This window comes from Coptis chinensis, chromosome 9, assembly GCF_015680905.1.
Source record: "Coptis chinensis isolate HL-2020 chromosome 9, ASM1568090v1, whole genome shotgun sequence".
NCBI classification, from domain to species: domain Eukaryota; kingdom Viridiplantae; phylum Streptophyta; class Magnoliopsida; order Ranunculales; family Ranunculaceae; genus Coptis; species Coptis chinensis.
The window spans coordinates 81,790,993-81,811,624 of NC_141464.1; the positions used below are offsets into that span (position 1 = coordinate 81,790,993).

The window sequence follows — 20,632 nt, forward strand, 5'->3', positions numbered from 1 at the left end:
GCTTTGGTTTAGGGAAATTGCAAATGATACATGTTAGTTTGATTTTTGTGTGTGCGTGTGTTTTTTGAGAGAGCAAGGGAGAGTGTTTTGGTTGAGAAATTTTGAAAATGAATCGTGCTTGATTTGTGTGAAGTTTATTTATTTATTTGCTATTGTTATTATTTTAAGAGCGAGAGAAAGTTTTGGTTTGGAGAAGTCAAAAAAAGCATATATTCATGCTTAATTTTCGTGAAATATTTTTTTGTTCCATTTTTTTTATAGAGATTTTGTGCGTACGTGTGTTTTGAATAGGGAAGATTTTTTGAAGGAGAGAAGGTTTTAATTAGAGACGTTGAAAAGTATTAAGTGGTTGATTTTTGCGTTAATTTTTTTTAAGACAGGATAAAATTAATTTTGGTTTTAGATATCGTTGGAAATAAATTATTGTTTGATTTAATTTAGTGAAATGTTTTTGGTGTTTTCTTTTAGTAAAAAGAGAGAAGATTTTGGAAGTAGGAAAATATTCGCTCTTGATTCACATGAAGAAGATTTGTGATCAAATAAGGAAAGTTTAGACTTACCCACATCAAAAAGGTAGGTCAAAACTATAGGGACAAAAAAAGTGAATAAATCAAAATAAAAATTTATTATCTCAAAATAAAAATTTCTTAAAGGGCACTGAAACCAACCCATAAAATGTGATGGTGGTATTAACAATTGTAAAACCAAAATCACCCCATCTCAGCCTTAAATAGCATATTCTCTGTAAGTTATTACTTTACATTAGTCCAATTATCTCAAGCCAAAAAAAATAAAAATAAGAATCGATAATAAAGGTTTGTGATTAAATACATAAACTCCTTTAGACTAATAATTCGATTAGAATTTTATTTATTTATTAGGATACTATTATTTATCACCTTTATTATTTCATCGGTCAATAAGTTCAAAACCATCAAGAAAAAATGATTCGACTAGGTCGCATGATTTAGTCCAAAAATATAACAATTTCATGATTAATCGTTGATGAATAAATACATACTCCCTATTCTGTGCTCTATCCCCACAATGAGATTTGAGATCTATATCTTAATATTAAAGCTCCCACAAGGGATATTTTTCGAGCTCTATTAAAATTCCACATCATCTCCTATTAAAATCGGAATTTATCTCCTATAAAATCTGGAATTTCTCTCATATTTGAAAAACGGGAATCATTTTTTACAACGGGAATTCATCTCCTATTATAACGGAAATTTCTCTCCTATTAAAACAAATCTTAGTACTTCTAATTAAAGGGGATTCATTCTCTTATTAAAATGGGAATTCCTCCCCTATTGAAAAGGAAAAATCTAGCATATCTAATTAAAACGAGAATTTTTCTCTTATTAAAACATGACCTCTCTCCCAATTCAAAAAATGGGTTTTTAAAACTTAATTTAAAACAATTTGTTAGAAAATTAAAACGGTAGTTCCAACTCTATATATGTTGTTATGATTTTTTTTTTTTTTTTTGGTAATTAGAGACTTATATATAACTTAATAAGACTTGCCATATGAGCCCATCAAACCATCCTAATTAAATTCCTAATCGTCTAATATATGGTTTAATTGAAAATTAAAAATATCTTGATATATCCATCCATACCGATAACAAAATCGTCGATATATAACAACATATCGTGAAATATCACGATACTCACATTTAGCCTTTTCCTTATTTCTTCTTCTTCTTCTTCTCTATCTTCCTCTCTTTAACGATGCGCTCTGGTTGATTGATGTCTCACCCAAAGCGTCCATATTACAACATCAATAACAACAACAACAACAACAACAACAGTGAAAGTAGTAGTAGTAGTAGTGGAAATAGTGGAAATAGTACAAGTAGTAGTAGTGGGCCATTTTCAATAACAATGAAGAAAGCCAAATCACAAAATGGCATTCAACATTTTGAAGACCATCCATTTGTTGTTGATTCTTCTTCTATGATTGTTGATGAAGAAAACAATCCCATCATTACAACAACTACAACTACAACAACTACAACTGTTGCTTCCAATTTATCTAGAAAAAAAGCCACTGTTCCTCAACCTGTTAAAAAACAATTGGTTATTAAACTTAATAAAGGTATGCTTTCTTTATTACTCCTTTGTTTTATTTTCTTTAAATTTAGGTTGGGTTTTTGTAAAGTTTTGATTTTTTTTGTAGAATATTGTGAATTTGATTGGTTGATCTGTGAATTAGACTGTTTTTTTAAAGATGCAATGATTACAATTGTTTAAATTCAGCTGTAATGTATCGTAGATCTTTATTAGTCGATTGAATGTATACGCGACACGCTTGTCGTAGTTGCATTTGAAATGCAAATTGATTAGTACAATGAATGGCGTAGATTGTTTTGGTTTCTAGATTCATAACCTAGTTTTAAGTGTGGAAATGTTTAATCTCGAATGAATGTTAGTAGTTTAGTACAAGAACTCATTCGTATATCCTACATTTGTCACTATCATTAAAGGTTTTAAACCGTTTAATCTATTTTATCTTTAATTCTGGATTATTATTTTTTCCTAAATCTTGGTAGCTCTGTTTGTCACCAGTATTAATACATGAACTTTATGGACGAAAGAATTTTGTAATGAAAATTTTAGCACTTCCTTCTTGATTTACGATCAAAGACACATTCATAAAGTTGGCAGGTATAAAATACCTACAAAAGGCCGAGTAAAGAAAGGAGTGGTAGCAAAGAAAAAGTTATACCTCCACAGACAATAAGAGAATCATCATTCTATAGCTTCATTCGATTTTTTTCAGTGGATGCATTAGGTGTGAGGTTGATTATTTCGTTTGTAATTCGGGTGGAGGGCTACTCTTATTTTAAGAATAAAAGTTATTTTCAAGAGACAGATATTTTCTCTTACTTTGTGTTGGTTACCTCATCACAGTAGTCAACCATGGATGTCAAACATTGCGTGCCTTGTTTTTTCTTCCATTACATATGAGAGGAAAAAAAACCTCTCGTTTTCTCTTGTTTCCCCCCTTTTCCTTTTTATAGCTTAGTCAGTTTGTGGAAACTGGAAATTATGCCCTTGTACAGACATCTAGAAGCTGTTTAAACTTTTGAACCAGAATATGTTAGGATTGTGTGTACCTTCTCTCCAGTGCCCTATGTCCTCTACAAGCGCTGTTGAGTTTACCTATTTGTGAATCTTCTTTTGTCTGAAAACCTTGTATTCTAGCACACTGAGTTAGAAAGTGTTCTACTCTGATAACAAGACTTGATTTCATTTTTCACTTGGTAAATCTCCCTTATCTCTAGTAAAACATGCTGCATAGATAAATAACATTTTTTTTCCAGTAGGACAAATACTTGATTGTAAAAGAGTTTCTACAATTTTTGTTTGTGTCACCTTGAATTGCTTTAAACTTTTAAGTAGTAAAAGGCTCACCTCTTTTATAGTTCAAATTAGCGTGCTACATGATATCTTCTTCCTTCATCTCATCATATTTTATGCTTAAGGTAAACCAAAGCTGCCTACCAATTTCGAAGAGAATACTTGGATCACATTGAAGTCTGCAATTAGTGCCATTTTTCTGAAACAACCAACTCCTTCTCACTTTGAGGATCTTTATCAGGCAGGTCTTTCCACATTATGTTTTCTTACAGACTGTAATACTATTTCTGCCACTAAGTATACAGATGGGACTGATGTGAAGTCATTTGTTATGTCCTTAGGCTGTCGATAATCTCTGCCTGCACAAAATGGGTGGTGATCTTTATCAACGAATTGAGAAGGAATGTGAAGCACACATATCCCGAGCACTACAATCCTTGGTTGGCCAGAGCCCGGATTTAGTGGTATTTTTGTCTCTCGTGGAGAAATGCTGGCAGGATCTCTGTGACCAGATAATGATGATTCGTGGTATAGCCTTAGTTCTTGACAGAACTTATGTCAAACAAACGCCAAATGTACTATCTTTGTGGGACATGGGGTTGCATCTATTCCGCAAACATCTTTCTTTATCTCCAGAAGTTGAGCACAGAACAGTGACAGGTCTTTTAAGGTTGATAGAGAAGGAAAGGTAATCTAGAGAGCTGTAAGGACCATTAATGTTATAATGCATGATGAGATCAAATTTAGCAGGATTTAATCAGTATGTCAAGCCATGCACATGTCTGAAACTCAAGTTTATTCCATATTGGTACTGGGGAGCATGAGCTGAACCTAATGAAAATTCCGCCTCTAGTAATTATGCATCAACCAATGATTTCTACTTCTTATTAGGCACTGGCATGTCATTTGGGAGAAATACTTCTATCAATTTTAATGTATATCCTATCCCGTAATAGTTGGAATGAAGGACTAGAGTGATTATGTACCTCTACTTAATAGTCATCTTTATCGTCATTAATTTATCTTGCCATCATTTGTATTTCCCAGACACATTGTGAACTATATCATCTAGTAAGTATTGACATTAAAGAACTTTATAGTTATTGTTATAATATTTTATCTATTGCTAATTATGAAGGTCCCGGAACTTAAGTTCTTCCAATCAGATTTTAAGCCCAGGCTAGTTTTTTGCTTGGGATGTGAAATGCGGTTGCACGAGTTACCACCACCTCTATTACTCCTGTTCCATTCTATTTTGTTAATTTTTTCTCTTGAAGTTATAATATTCATGTAGCTTCATCTATGTTGTGAATTGTATATTGTCTATCAGATTAGGTGAAGCTATTGACAGGGCACTTCTTAACCATCTTTTGAAGATGTTTACTGCTCTAGGGATCTACTCAGAAAGCTTTGAGAAGCCTTTCCTGGATTGCACATCCCAATTTTATGCTACAGAAGGTGTTAAGTACATGCAGCTGTCAGATGTTCCAGATTACTTGAAGCATGTGGAGGTGCTTTCTTTGTGCTATTCCCCTACCATTAGTTTTTCATGATCCATTATGAATTCTATAGTGCGTCTTTTCCATGTACTAAATCAACACTTTACTCCAAAACTACAAGTCACACACCACTACACCCCTTGCCACATCAGTGACAACGCTGGAATTTAGGCTTGACCTTTGGTCTCTCAGCACTTACTGCTGTTATGCCATGTGAATGGCCACTTTACTCAAAAGTCCAAGCTGATGAAGACAGACACAACAATGTTAATAAAAACAACTTATAGTGTAACATGGGGATGATAGAAGCCTATCAACACCCTGTGGGCAAAACACACTTCACAATTTTTTATTGTTATTTCATTCTAAATCACATGACTGAAGCCAAAATTTTGGTTTTTTTTCCCTTAATGTCTTCTTGCAGATGAGATTGCATGAAGAACACGAAAGATGCTTGCTATATCTAGATGCAACTACAAGGAAGCCACTAGTGGCAACTGCAGAAAGGCAACTTCTAGTTAGTCATATCTCGGCAATTCTTGACAAGGTGCAATGCTTATTCATTCTTGTACATGTTTTTTTAAAAAAATGGGTATAGGGTTTATTAAATAATTCTGAATTTTTTTATATATATTATATTTATAGTTTCAGATAAAATAACCACTGTTCTATATATTGCCTAGGGATTCACCATGCTTATGGATGGAAATCGCATTGAGGACCTACGGAGGTTGTATGGGCTGTTTTCAAGGGTCAATGCCTTTGAATTGTTAAGACAGGCACTTAGTTCGTACATCCGTGGTACTGGGCAGGGCATGATCATGGATGAAGAGAAAGACAAAGATTTAGTATCCTCCCTTTTGGAATTTAAAGCTTCTCTTGATATGATATGGGAAGAAAGTTTCTCTCGTAATGATGTGTTCTCCAACACAATTAAGGATGCATTTGAGCATCTGATCAATCTTCGTCAGGTGAGTGTGACCCTCTTTATTCGTATGATGTGGATAATTTGTCAACAGAAATTAACCTTTTCACTTTTTCATATGCATTGTTATATGAACTTGACTTGTTAATTATTTTAATTCTGCTTTTAATTCAATGATTTTTCGGATAATAACAGAAATATAAACAACTATTATGTATATGATATGTTGCACAAATGATGTATTGAAGTATAACCTTTCTATACGCTCCATGTCAAGCAGCAATATAGCTAATATCAAGGTGGCATAAGGAAAATCGTGTTATTTATTCATTTCTACCAACAAATTCATTTGTGCGTTCTGCTATGTAAGTAGATACTAGATACATTGTGTACCGGTATCTGTTATTCCCTAATTAAAAATATAGCTAATATATAAGGAAAATAGTGTTATTTATTCATTTCTACCAACACATTCATTTGTGCATTCTACTATGTAAGTAGATACTAGATACATTGTGTACCGGTATCTGTTATTCCCTTATTAACTTTGCACATCAAATGATTAATTTCTTTTCTTCCACCTACCTTGATTTCTTCACTATTACTTGAATTAACCTGACAATTGATATAGACATATAGTAGGGGATGATTATATGAACTCCACCTTATAGCGACTCCAAAGTTACTCCACTCATAAAAATGAACTTACAAAATGAATTGAGGACTAATTTTTTGTGGATATGTACATCTCATGATGGAGAACACCCCCACCAAAAATCAGCTCAATTGAATCTGTCTAACCTTGTCAAAATTTGTATCGAAATTAAAAAAATCTGGTCCGTTGGATAATTTCATAACTTTCTAAATGATTTTTGATGAAGTTGTACATCTTCAAATGAGCTGATTTTTTGTGAGGATGATCTCTATTGTGTGGAGAACATCTCCACCAAAAATCAGCTTCTAGTTCATTGAGTTAAGTGGTGGAGTTCATTTGGAGTTCGTTTTAGTGGAGTTCATATAACCATCCCCCATAGTATAACCCAAAAGTAAAAATATTTATCCAAACTTTTACTATTAGTAAAGGTGAACCTCCCTCCTTGGGCAGTTATCTCATCTCTACCTACTAGATCTTAACTTGGGATACAGTTATCTTGTTCCATATTAAAGCAAACAAATAAATTAGAAAAAATTAATGAACATGTCAGAGAGAAGATAAAAAGTTGGCAGTGGGATATGTAGTTTCATAGAGGAGTTTAGATAAGGGATTGCTCCACGCCACTTGGAGCCTAGTTTGAGAATCCTTTAAATAAGTAAATGTGAACATACCAGCTATAACTTTACCCAATTATTTCATGGACGTTATCCTAATGGAGTTTTTAGGGATAATTGTGATGATCATTACATTTTAAGGCGGGAAGAAGTTTACTGGCTTGCTACTGCATCAGTTTTTTGTTTTTTCCCAAGTATCTTTTGGTTTTATTCTATTTTATTTTTGGGTTTTGTAAGCAAACATTTTAGATTATGGATGATCCAAATTCTTTAGTATTTGCTTCAATATGGGGCCGTTTGGTAACCATTACCATAATCCATTTTATGGCAAATAATCTATTATGATTCTCACAATTGATTTTGGTTAAAAAAAACTTGTCTGGTAAAATATTTTATAAACAATTATATAATTCTCAAAATGAGACAAAAGAAAAAAAACTAGCTTAAAGAAAGTAAAATAAAAATTATGGAACTCTGCCCTTGAAATGAGTTACCTTATATTCATTCTTATTCACTTTTGGTGATATTCTCTTTCCATTTTTGTTTTGGTCATGAAATCAAAATGTGATTAATATGTGGTTGTTTGGTATTATTTAATCCATAAAGGTTTCTGTCAAAATCATTTGTGATAAAATTGATTATAAAAACATACTTAGTTCTACTTATAATGGTTGCCAAACAGCCCTCGTATTTGACTCTAATTAAACTGGAGTATCATTTTCTGCTTCTCTTGACAGAATCGACCTGCAGAGCTCATTGCAAAGTTTCTGGACGAGAAGCTTCGTGCTGGTAATAAGGGTACTTCTGAAGAAGAACTGGAGGGGATGCTTGACAAAGTGTTGGTTTTATTTAGGTTTATACAGGTAGTGTGCACATTTCATTGGAAGAACTTGATGTTTTTGGTTTGCAGTTGAATATTATCGTTTGCTAGTCCTCATGGCTTCTCTTGCGTTACTGTTTATTCTCTTTATGAGTATTGATCATCATAACATTGTTAGTACTTTCTAAGAGATTGTTCTTAGTATCTCATGTTTTTTCTTCTGATTCTGAAGGGTAAAGATGTGTTCGAAGCATTCTATAAGAAGGATCTTGCAAAACGGTTACTCCTAGGAAAGAGTGCCTCCATTGATGCAGAGAAGTCAATGATATCTAAGGTACTTAACAAACATTCTATTGCCAATTTATCTGTAGCACATTTTGTCTGTTGATGTGATCGGCAAGGTGTTGTCAATTTTTCAGCTGAAGACCGAGTGTGGGAGTCAGTTTACGAATAAATTAGAAGGAATGTTCAAGGTATGCATGGATTCTTTTCCCTTTCTAGTTTGGTTGAAAAATTATAAACAATGTGTATTGTCTTATAATAGTTGTTTTTTGACATGGAGTAGTTGCAAGTTCAGTAGAGTAAATAAATGGTAAACGGATGTATACAAAATCATGTGAGCTTTTCAACCTTGTAAAACAACTTTTGGATCTGTGCCATGTTATCAGAAAAAGAAAAAAACATAAATAAAAGAGAATCTGGGCAGGTGCTGACTAGCAAAGTCGGTAAAACCTTTGGGTGATGAAACCAGAGGTCTGGGGCTCGAACCCCGCCAGCATCAAAGAGTTACTGATCTCATTTAAAACAGGCTTGCCAATCAAAAAAAAAAAAAAAAAATCTGTGCCATGTGGACTGGTTTGCGAGGTCAGGACCTTGATACCCAGTACATATCTTGGATGTGTGCTTGATAAATTAAATTCAATCAGGATTTGTTGTCTCATAAAAAACGGATGTATCTGTGTCTAATTCAATGCGAATAGAATTTTCTGAATTTTAACTATTTATTTATATATGTATTTCTGTTGGGTATAGATTACGGATTACCCAGCAGAAGATCATTAGTTTGAAATTTCTAACCCCTTTAAATTGTATGGGGTTAGTGGTATGGCTACCTATGCTTAATGCAGTATGTTCTAAATAGAGCTTGTGTCGCTACTTGTAACAAAGTAATATGTGCATACAGTAAAAATTTGTTTGCATTTTCCATTTAGGTATGGGGTTGGCTGGAAGGTTCTTGTTTGTACTGTTTGTTATTAGTTGCGAATTGTGAAACCATTAGGAAAATATATGTTTATATTGTATTGTACATCCTCTTGACATTGCCATGAAATTATTTCTGCAGGACATTGAATTATCTAAAGAGATAAATGAGTCCTTTAAACAATCCTCCCAAGCCAGGACAAAGCTTCCATCGGGTATTGAGTTGAGCGTCCACGTCCTAACAACTGGGTAGGTCAAAACTGCTTTAAGTTGCACTTCTTTTTGTTTGATTTCCTTTTGAGAACGTAGCCCTTATTGGGGCACCTTTTCATTAAAGATTCTAATATTGTTCTTTTAATTGCTGTGATGCAGGTACTGGCCTACTTATCCCCCAATGGACATTCGGCTTCCACATGAATTGAATGTCTACCAGGTTTGGCCATACATTTTTCAGTGTGCTTGGACTTCTAAACAACTAGGAATTTCTTCATGTTCTCACGCTCTTGTTTCTACAACAGGACATCTTCAAGGAGTTTTACTTAAGCAAGTACAGCGGAAGGCGTTTGATGTGGCAAAACTCATTAGGTCACTGCGTATTGAAAGCAGAGTTTCCAAAAGGTAAAAAGGAGTTGGCAGTGTCTCTATTTCAGGTGGGTTTCTGTTCCTAAGATTGTATTTGCTTTATTCCTGTTCACTGCTCATTGGTACTGACTTTTTAGTGTATTTTTTTGGACAAATGATGCTCCAGACTGTCGTGTTGATGCTCTTTAATGATGCCCAAAAGCTTAGCTTTGAAGACATCAAAGAATCTACTGGAATTGAGGATAAAGAATTGAGAAGGACTCTCCAGTCCCTTGCATGTGGAAAAGTTCGCGTGCTTCAAAAGGTAACTTTCAAACTATTGTAGCCAAGATTCCTTGATGGAGTAGGCTGAAGCTGTGTTTTTTCCTGCTACCTATACCAAGTTATGTTGTAAGGTACAGTGTTTCAGCGCAGTTGAATTACCGGTTCAAGTGAACTGTGAAGATTTACCTTCATGCTCCTTTTTCACAATTTGCAAATGATTGATAGAAGAATTAATTTTTAATCGCCTCTATCATTTTTGAAATCCCAAATTCTGTGTCCTAATTAATATGTTATTGAAATTATTAACTTCATAGAATGAGCTTTAAGCAGTTGGTTTGAGTAGCCTTATTAGGGGTAGGTCTTGCATCTCAGGGATAGGTCTTGTATTTACTACTTTTACTGAGTGTACAGATTCCTAAAGGGAGAGAAGTTGAGGACAATGACTATTTCGTGGTTCAATGGCCTAATTCAGTGCTCCTCTCTACCGCATAAAGGTTTGCCTTCTTTGCTTTATTAGTTTATTTTAAAGATCAACACCAAGTCGTGTTCTTGAAGCTCAAACTGACCTCTCTTCTGGGAGTAGGTAAATGCAATCCAGTTGAAGGAGACGGTGGAGGAGAACACAAGCACTACTGAAAGAGTCTTTCAGGATCGTCAATATCAGGTTCAGCCTCATTAATATCTTTTGTTCTCTCCACTTTGAAGCCTGGCTTTTGCAACATCTTCTATATTTATGGATTTCTGTTGGTTGTATGGCAGGTTGATGCCGCCATTGTTCGCATCATGAAGACAAGAAAAGTGTTAAGTCACACACTCTTGATAACTGAGCTTTTTCAACAGGTTAATAATTCATGCTTACTTTTTTGCGATTTTGGTGGCTGAATTTGACTGGCAAGTGGAGCATACCAATTTAATTATCTGCTAAATTGTTTTGTAACACAGCTCAAATTTCCAATAAAGCCAGCCGATTTGAAGAAAAGGATTGAGAGCCTCATTGACAGGGAGTACCTTGAGAGGGACAAGAGTAATCCCCAGATATACAACTACCTCGCGTGATCCATTTTCTTGCATTGCCTTTTGTCTGTAAATGAGACAAGAAGCTACCGTTATATCTTGGGGTTCATCGGTCCCTTACCAAGTCAGTGTACAGACACATTTAGAATTAGCTTTGTTGTGTTTCAGTATACTGTAATTGTAAAGTATATTTACTTTTTCTGTTGGCTATAAATTTTTCCTCTTATGGATTCTATCAGAAGGATAGCTCTTCATCTTCATCCAAGCTTAATAAAATTTGTGCTTGTGTAGTTCTTAGCTATATAACTGTAGTAAACCTTAAATGTATCTTTTACACCTCCAAAGAAGGAAGAAATGATTGATAGTCCTGACTAGTATGAGACGTGAAGTTGTAAGTTGTAACATTCCGATTGCCAAGTTACCACAACTGCCCCCATAACACCTACCTTAATTATCTCTGTATAAATATGCAACTCATGGGGATTAGGGGATATCAAGGAAAGACTAGATTCTTGAGCAAAGGTTTCTTGCATGCGGTAAATATGCAACTGTTGATTATGAGTACACGTAGCTAGAAAAGCTCTTACTGCAGACCACTTAAACGATTGAGCTGTGACCAGTTTTTTTCACCTTGCACTTTCACAAGAAACAGATATAGCGCCATAAACAAGGCTGAAGAGTGAAGATACTTCCTGAGTTCCTCTTTCTATCTGAGCTTACTTCTGTAAGTAGATATGTTTGAATTTTGATACCTTAAAAAGTGAGCCTACTTCTGATTTGAAATCCAGAAACTAGTCTAATGAACTCAACATTTTCGATGTGCATTCGAGAGGGAGCATAAATAAGGGAAACATTTCCGAAATAATCAAGAATATAACAAAAAGTATATTCAATTTTCAACTTTACACTTCATAAAATTGCTTGCGCCATGCGCTACTTTTTCTCTTTTCTCTTTTCTTTTCATGACGCACTGAATCAGGGTCTGTGGCATCACCACTCACAGACTTTATGAACACCATGGTTTTACATGCTAAACAAATCATACACATTAGTAAATTACATAAAAATGAAAAATACATGACTAGCCAAACAGAACCTGAGAGCTAGCAGGTGACCATCCGCATAAAGTCTTTGGTGCATTCACTATTTTCCATTCAACAAAGAAGCACCAATCCTTTCCCGAGCTACATTTCAGATGTAGCTTCCTCATGTGACCAATAGCAACATGAAGGTTGCAACCTACGACAAAGATCCTGCTATCAGTAGAGTTCACAGAGAATGGTTTGCGTATCTGCTCAGGTACAGGGGAACCTGCAACTACTTCCCAGGAATCAGTTTTCACATCATAAACTTTCAATTTCATCCTTTCATGCTCAGAGACCACAAACAAGTGACCATCAACTACTGCACTTAATCCTGTCCATCCTTCCCTCAGGTTGGCAGACATAGTCTCCCAACAGTTCAATCTTGGGTCGTAAACCTGACCTCTAGGTGAGAATAAGAAAGGCCATAGCCAGCCTTCAGTCACAAGAAGTTTGCCATTGTGTACTGCTGCGTCATAGCATGCCATATTAACACCCATGCTTGCAATAGGCTGCCAACTTCCTTTGATGGGGTCTAAAACATCAGCTGATTCAAGCTCAAAAAGGTCTGAACTGTTACCTCCAGCGACATAAACCATCCCATCAATTATACCACATGCAAAGAATGACCTTGCAGTGGTCATCTTATTCATCACACTCCAACGGTTTTTATGAATCTCATACTTTAGTACCAGGTTAAGGGGAGTATCCAGATCGGATGCCATGCCACCAAAGACAAAGAGGGTTCCTTCCTGGGGTGTGGAAATACACCTAAAACCATGGGGGCAGATCCGTTCCTTGCATGGCATCAGTGGAATGGTGTGCCAAGACAAATTAGTCAGGTCAAGGACCTGCCACTGAATCTTTGAGGTGCATTTTTGGTAGGTACAGATGAAGAGCCAGGGATCTTGATAGCCTAACTCCTTCCTTCGGCTAAAAAACCTTTCCTTAGTGCCTAGCAGCAGATGCCAGCGTTTGCACACGACTCGGCAGGATGGATGGCTCTCAACTGGAAGTCGAAGGAGGCAGTCAAGTGCAACATCATCGGGAAGACCTGGAATTAGGGGTCCTCCTCCAGCTATTAATTGGGATTCAGTACTCAGTTGTAAAATGGATGATGATTGGATTGAAGCAACTCTAAATTTAGGTGATAGTGTCATCTTTGAATCTCCTAACTTTTGCACTGGAGCCTGGTGGCATGAAAATCGAACGTGTTGCATCTTCCTCTTATGAAGGGAAATTCAGATACTTATCCTTTTCTGATAGCTTAACAAGTTAACAGTTCCACCTGCTTCAAAGAGTAAGAGATGTGCACTGCCTTTCACTGTCTAAATTGTTGCTTCATCCAATACAGTCTAGAAGCCCAACAAAACAGACCAGTCAGCAAGTTCAACAAGAAATGCAGGTTTTGCAAATCTATCCCTGAATCTGTGCATCAATCTTTGTCAACCAAAGACCAAATCTGAGATTAAAAAATATAAGGTGATATAAATAGATTTCCTACATCAATTTTTTTATTAGAACTTTTCATCTATTAAAACTAGCTTCTATTTCTTACACTACAAGAAATGTACAAAAAGTCAAAGAGAAATCCAAACAACATAGAATCAATAAAAAAGAACATATAAAGATTTCAGGTTAGCTATATATATATTTCATTGCTTTCTCAATCAAAATACTAATGCAAACGAAAACTCAAACCAAAATGTGCTTTGTTTCTTCTCTGGACCTTCCTTTTCGCCCCTAAAATACCATATTCTTTCCTTAAATCTTCTTTCATACAGAACACAAAAAGCCAATTTTAAGGAAAACCATAGAAATGAATCATCGATCTTCTCCATACAGCTCATATTCAAAACTTTAAACAACCAGTCAACAGTTCCCCTCATATTTTTTTCTACACAAAACTCACATACCCAATCCAACAACAAGAGACTAGAACTTTCCTTCCCTATAGAGCTCAAATTCAGAACTAACACACAGAGAACAAAGATGAACTTTCTTCCTTTACTAAACATCCCAAGTTCTACAGAACAACCATAAAATAGCTCAACAAACACCATTCTTTAGGAAACAACGTCTGATATACAAAAAATCCAAATTAGGAAACAACACATGGGCTAATATTTTTCCTACTTAAACTATGTTCAGCAAAAAACTCACGCAAAAATCAGTACAGAAATGAATTTTTTCCTAACTCTATAGTTTAAACAACATTAAAGCTTAAAACAAAACATGCCCAGAGTCTCTATGATACAAAAGATTCAATATTTAGTCTCAGTACACAAATTAAGTATATAATAGATACTAGTTAAACAGAAAACTAGATATTATCAGCATAATAACAACTTGTTCTACAAAAAAAAAACTAGAACAAACCTTAAATTTCAATGAAGAAGATGGGCATCAGAGTGTTCAGGTGTTTCTTCCCTCTTTTCTGTCTAAGTTTTAAGTCCAAGTGTCCGGGCACAAAGCAGCTGATAAGCTCAACTGAAAGAAAGAGGATGAACAAAAAAACTGTTTCTTGCAGTTAGTCGTTAAATGAGAATCTAAGGACATCCTGAGTTGACTTTCCAATTAAACCCTTTTTGAACTTTTTAAGCAAGGCAAATTTTAATTTCACAATTGGTACATCAGAACTGTTTAGTATAACTTTGAGGACAAGGATTATAAAATTTCCATTCTCTATGCCTTGAACAGTAGACCACCCCTTTGAACCAAGACTATACAAGTGGCAACAGCATCAACAGTAACGTGTTAGGAGCTGTATCTTAATTCTTAAAGCGAAACGTAGAGGGGAGATGATTTGCTCAGTTTCGTAGTGAATGTATGTAGCTTCACTGCCTTCAAATAATTCCAACTTCAAGGATTTGTAGGCAATATTGACTTAATAATTGGACAAAGACATAGTAACCACTAACCAGCTAGGCAGCTAACCACTAACCACTAACCAGTTAACCAGTTAACCAGTAACCACTGGACTAAATGTTTGTTTTGAAATTATATAAACAAGAAGTTTGGACAATGCCGTGACTTCATGAATCATATCCATTGATAGTCAACTAGAGCTTGCATATGTATTACACCTGATTCTTTTCGTATACATTAACAGTTATATAAGTGTAACATCTGATTTGAGAAATGATTTGATTCCATTGATCAGAGGTTTAAAAAATGAAAATGGAAATGATAACATTGTTCTATATGACTATATGAGAATTCATGAGCATTTATATAAGAATTTGACAATACAATTCATGTCTACCTCAGTCATTATTTGGGTGGGTGGAAGACACAATTTCATGCAAAATCTGAGTGAATTGAAATCATGTTTTTATGCTATCACATCCTTTACATGTTTGTGAATTTTGCTGACCGTTTTATTAGCAGGAAATGGTAGAAGTTATTGTAGTTCTAGTATGACTTTTAAGATGAATGTGAAATGGTGAAACATTGAGTATGGTACTTTAAAATTTTACTTGATTAACTAAATTATGTTTTCACTAAACATATCCATCTTTACTAAAAGAAACCAAAAAAAAAAAAAGTGTGCCCTATGAACATCTTTAAAGAATCTCAATCCTAGTTATATATAAACCATTTATTGTTTCTTTTATTTGATGAATTAATTTCTAACCACAACTTTTTCTCATATGAAATAACAAAATTTTTGTAGTGCTTCAACTGAAGATCTCCCATCCAAATCACCTTTTTTTAAGAAGTGGCCCCGCATGTCTCACTAACAGAATCTGTCACCCACTCTACTAACGGATGGAGGGAATACATGGGTATATACGCAATTTCTATATGGAAAGGACTCGAGATCTCTACAACCGGGTACAGAGATCATATCTGTAACCGTGTTATCTCGCCGTTGATATGAGTTTGAGATGTGTGTGTGTGTCTCGATATCTGTGTGTGTGCTCCGAGATGTGTGTGTGTGCACCGAGATGCGAGATGTATGTGTGTGTGGTACAGAGATCAATGTCTATATGGAAAGACATCGACCAAACGAGAGTATTGTGCGAGATTCTTTTGAGAAATAAGAGCGAAAGACTGCAAGAATGATAAATATTTTAACGTGTATGATTGATATATGTTCATAGATTGATGTAAATATGATTGTTGATACATTTCTAATTATATATAAAATATTATCACGTAAGAAAAGAAAAAAATAAAAATAAAAACAAATTTTAGTGTTTAAATTATTGAAATTGTTTAATAATCATAATAAATAATAAAGACCCGAATTAGAACTAGGGGTTTTAATGGTTTTGGATTGAGTTATATAATTCTCATATTAAAACCATTGAAAACCGAAACCGATATAACTGTAAATAGTAAAACCAAAACTGAAACTGCTAAAACCCGACCCATTGGCAACCCTACAAAAATCCGTGTAAATACAGCCGACCCTTATATAAGAGTAAGACAAGGACTGTCAACGGGCCGGACCTGAATAGGACACACCTAAGTCTAGGCCCGGCCCAAATCATATTTGATATTTTGAGTCTAAGCCTAGCCTAAGTCCTATTGGGCAAATTCAGATTCAGGTGGCCTAATTCCATTAGCAATATATGGAAACTGTTATTTTTTTATATCTGAAATCAAACCCATATCTCTTGTGTGGGGCAGACACAATACTAACCAATATGGCTTCAAATTTTTTTTGTCAACTTTCAATAAATATAATAATAGATATATTAATAATATTAAATATAAAAGACATAAAACTATTATAGATTTCGAATAGGGCCATTATTGGATCGGACATAAGTATGTACCCAATAATCTTATAGGCTAAATTTAAAGTTTTCCCGGCCCATTGACAGCCCCTAAGTAAGACTCTCTTTTTCGTAGCCGCTTCGTTTCTTGTTCCGTAGCCTCCTCTTTGCTTGTCTTTTGTTTCTTCTCTTCTGTGCGCCAATTATGGAGGTCATTAACTTGGATGAGGATGAATTATTAATAAAACAATTGGATTATCTACCTGCTCAAATCACCCAAGACTTGATACCAACGACTCCTCCATCCTTGGATCATCTCCCACCTCCTCCATCTTGTGGTAGAAGATGTGTTGACTGGTCCGACCTTCCGGAGCATATTTTACATTTGGTTGCAAATAAGTTTATCCACGTCAAAGATGTAATCCACTTTGCTGCTGTTTGTAACCAATGGCATGTTTGTACAATGTTGTTTGTAACCAATGGCATGTTTGTACAATGTCATCGAGAAGAAGCATTACCAGTGGGAATTACCAGTCCCTAAGAATAGGTCCATCTTAAGTTCTAGCCATGGATGGTTGGTAATAGTATATGAGAACAATGATGTTAGTGTACTCAATCCTTTTCTGCCACGGAATAAAGTGATCCAGCTCCCTTCTTTGACTACTTTGGATACGCCTGCTATAGTTTCTAAACCCTTTTATGTGAAGAAGGCAGTTTTGTCATCAAACCCACTGTCAAATCCGAATTGTCTAGTCATGGCAATCTATGGTGGGTTTGGGAGATTAGCTTTCTGCAAGCCGGGTGACAAAGCTTGGACCAAACTAGAATTAAAGTATGATCACATGGAAGACATTCTTTATTATGAAGATCAGTTTTACTGTGTTGATCACGTCGGAGTTGTTTTTTCTTGTGATCTCAATGAGCCTCATGGTCCCACACTATCAACTGTGGCACCAAGCACTTTTATCTGCGATAGTGTTGCCGGCAAGTATCTTGTGGAATCATCTGGGAACTTGTTACTAACTTTAAGGAAGAGGACTTATTATGATGATGATGATGATGAGGAGGATGAAGATGACTTTGATGACAATGATTACGTTAATGATAGTGATGATGATGACATTGATAATGTTAATGATGGTGGAGACAATGGCAATGGTGATGATGTTGACAATAATAATGATAGTAACATTTATGAGTGTGATTACTTTACTCATGGATTCAGTGTGTTAAAGTTAGATCCTATTGACCTTAAGTGGGTTAGGTTGAGGAGCCTTTGCGGTCGTATGTTGTTTCTTGGTGATAATGGTTCTTTCTCTGTATCAGCTTCAGACTTCCCTCAATGCAAACCGGATCACATCTATGTTACTGATGATCACCATATAGGTTATTGGGATGTCGAGATAATCAAGAAAAATGGAGTTGGACCTTATGACATGGGTGTTTTCAATTTGGAAGATGAGAGATTTGAACCACACTACGAATCGGATTGCATCATCATGCCTCGCCCAATTTGGATTGAGCCTACCTCGACTGTGTTGATGAAGAACATGTTTTGAAGTTTAGTAATAAAAGTGTATCAAAACTAGTAGTAAAAAGTACTTCAATTATTTTGACTTTTGAAGGTATTGTTCAAGATGGAAGCCCTCCTCCTCCTTGGAGTATAAAATTTAATTGTAAGACCAGTCACGTAGAAAGCTTGAGTGAACCTGCATCATTTTGAAGTAATTAATAAACCGATTCTTTCCAACACAGTGAGTAATCATACATTGAGAGCATTAAGAAATTAGAAGTTTGTATTTTGTGCTATGATATGCTTTGAAAAACTCTTGAAAGTTTAATGTCATCGTGATACATTGTAATTTAGATATGTTTAAATAAGTATGCTCCGTATGGACATTCATGGTAGATAAGTATGTAACTTTTAGCAGAACTATGATAGAAGAGAATTAAATCAAGGTACTGTCAGTAATAAGTGAAGCCTCCGAGTTTATATGTCCTTTTGCCTTCGATAATTTAGTACCAAATGTCAAACAATTTGTATATAAACAATTCTATATATTCAGTGATCATGTCATCAGGATATACAATCTTTGATTTTCATATTCAGTGAGTCTACTATTGAAGAAGTGGCCTTTCTTTAAACTAAAGTATTTACTTCTTATGATCTGAATTGTGAAGCTTCGTAAGAAAATAGCTTAGTGGTATCCTTTTGTATGCCAATGGTCGTTTTGATTATTTGACTGTTAGGGTGCATTTTGAATGTTTTTGGACAATGTCTAGGTTGTTAATCCACTATTTGATGTTTGGTCAGTCTTGATGTTTTTTTACCACAATCATCATTTATAATTACCCTGCTTTAATTTCGACTATCTAGTCATAGTGAATGTTCCGCATATTGGCATTTAGAGATCATGCTCGTCCTCTTTTTGGATCGGTCTTTTGTGTAGTTACTTCTGGCTTTCAGCGTATCTGCAACTAACCTTTGATAAATCATTAAATCCTCAACGGCGGTTGTTTTTCGCAAGACAGCTGGTTTCGTTTTTGTGTGCTGCAGTCTTCTTTTCTTAGCTGTGCACGAAGTAGTTATTTACCATCATCTAGCAAGACATTTAAGTCTTTATCTTGGGACTGGATTATAGGAATTGGACAACATCAGAGGTCTCTTCAAACGTGATACTCCATTGATCAAGCCCATGCATTTATCTTGTCTTTGAACACTGAAGCAGGAAGATAACCCGAGAATTAATAATTTTGATACACATACAAACTGTGGCCCGTTCCTTCTTGAATCTGAAGTTTTTTTACTATATGTTTTACTATTGCCTATTTCAAGAGTTGACTTGGGTCATAAATTTGATTTTTGCTGACGTTGAATTTCTAGGACGGTTTTGGTGAGCCTTTGGTGCGCCTCAGAGTCACTTTTTTTTTTCCCGATAATAGTTATCTTACTAGATTTTGGACCCGGGCATACGCCCGGGATCTATTAAATATTTTGTGTGCTGAAAAGGTTTTCACAAAATGTTTTACACAAATTTTTGAATAAGAATATATTTTTATTGAAAATAAACTGAAATAAGTTAATGGCGATGATTATGGTGCATAAATACTTGGAAACTAAGGGATCAAATTGAGATAGCCTCTTCGGTTTGTGGTTTATGATATTAATCCATAATTTTCAAATATAATTATCTTAAACTTCGATCTAGTTTGTATAATTTTTTTTTTTTAGATTTATGGTGATTTAGCGGCAAATTTTTGAATCGAATATATTTTTATTGAAAATAAACCTAAAAATATATTAATGAGCGATGATAATGGTGCATAAGTACTTGGAAACTAAGAGATCAAATTGAGATAACCTTTTCACTTTGTGGTTTAGGATATTAATCGGTAATTTTCAAATAGAATTATCTTAAACTTCGATCTAGCTTGTATAATAGTTTTTTAGATTTATGGTGATTTAGCGACAAATTTTGAATCACAATATATTTTTATTAAAGATAAACCGAAATCACGTTAATGGGAAAGTGATTATGGTGCATAAGTATTTGGAAACTAAGGGATCAAATTGAAATAGCCTCTTCACTTTGTGGTTTAGGATATTAATCCGTAATTTTCAAATAGAATTATCTTAAACTCGATCTAGCTTGTATAATAGTTTTATTATATTTATTGTGATTTAGCGATAAATCATCACATTTCAAACTCACGTACTAATGTGTACAAATCACTAAAACAAATTGATTGTTTCCATATCCTCAAATAATACACTACTCTCACTTGAACAGCATTTGTCATATGAGCGTTTTTACTGAGCGGTGCCGTTATATTAAATTATTCTAAAAAATATTAGCAACTATGCATAGCTATGAGATA

The 20,632-nt window shown here is 34.8% G+C and overlaps 3 protein-coding genes across 6 annotated transcripts; 2 read left to right on the forward strand and 1 right to left on the reverse strand.

Moving 5' to 3' along the window:
- Positions 1–1,714: 1,714 nt before the first annotated feature.
- LOC147478676 (cullin-4-like) lies at positions 1,715–11,234 on the forward strand. Its single transcript, XM_086582500.1, is given in 18 exon segments — positions 1,715–2,106; positions 3,497–3,612; positions 3,713–4,059; positions 4,702–4,882; positions 5,295–5,417; positions 5,554–5,841; positions 7,802–7,927; positions 8,117–8,218; positions 8,304–8,357; positions 9,227–9,333; positions 9,457–9,517; positions 9,603–9,734; positions 9,833–9,970; positions 10,342–10,395; positions 10,398–10,424; positions 10,514–10,594; positions 10,690–10,770; positions 10,873–11,234. Coding segments are annotated over 18 exon segments (2,481 nt in total). The 5' UTR covers positions 1,715–1,757; the 3' UTR covers positions 10,987–11,234.
- A 572-nt stretch (positions 11,235–11,806) lies between these two features.
- Positions 11,807–14,842, reverse strand: LOC147478677 (F-box/kelch-repeat protein At1g30090-like). 4 transcript variants are annotated; one of them, XM_086583972.1, is made up of 2 exons: positions 14,406–14,842; positions 11,807–13,466 (listed from the first exon to the last, which is right to left on the reverse strand). In XM_086583972.1, exon 2 carries the CDS (start codon positions 13,244–13,246, stop codon positions 12,026–12,028), a length of 1,221 nt encoding a protein of 406 aa, XP_086440098.1. In that variant the 5' UTR covers positions 13,247–13,466; positions 14,406–14,842; the 3' UTR covers positions 11,807–12,025. The 4 variants fall into 4 exon arrangements, with proteins under 4 accessions (XP_086440098.1, XP_086440097.1, XP_086440096.1 ...); XM_086583971.1 differs by having other exon boundaries at positions 11,807–13,488; XM_086583970.1 differs by having other exon boundaries at positions 11,807–13,381; positions 14,406–14,841.
- A 2,390-nt stretch (positions 14,843–17,232) lies between these two features.
- Positions 17,233–18,312, forward strand: LOC147478678 (putative F-box protein At5g55150). Its single transcript, XM_086586286.1, has one exon. The coding sequence runs from the start codon at positions 17,233–17,235 to the stop codon at positions 18,310–18,312; it is 1,080 nt and encodes a 359-aa protein (XP_086442412.1).
- Positions 18,313–20,632: the final 2,320 nt, after the last annotated feature.

Excerpts from the sequence above, each read along its gene's own strand:
- LOC147478678 (XM_086586286.1), top strand. The coding sequence starts at position 17,233 with ATGGCATGTTTGTACAATGTCATCGAGAAGAAGCATTACCAGTGGGAA.
- LOC147478677 (XM_086583972.1), bottom strand. The coding sequence starts at position 13,246 with ATGCAACACGTTCGATTTTCATGCCACCAGGCTCCAGTGCAAAAGTTA.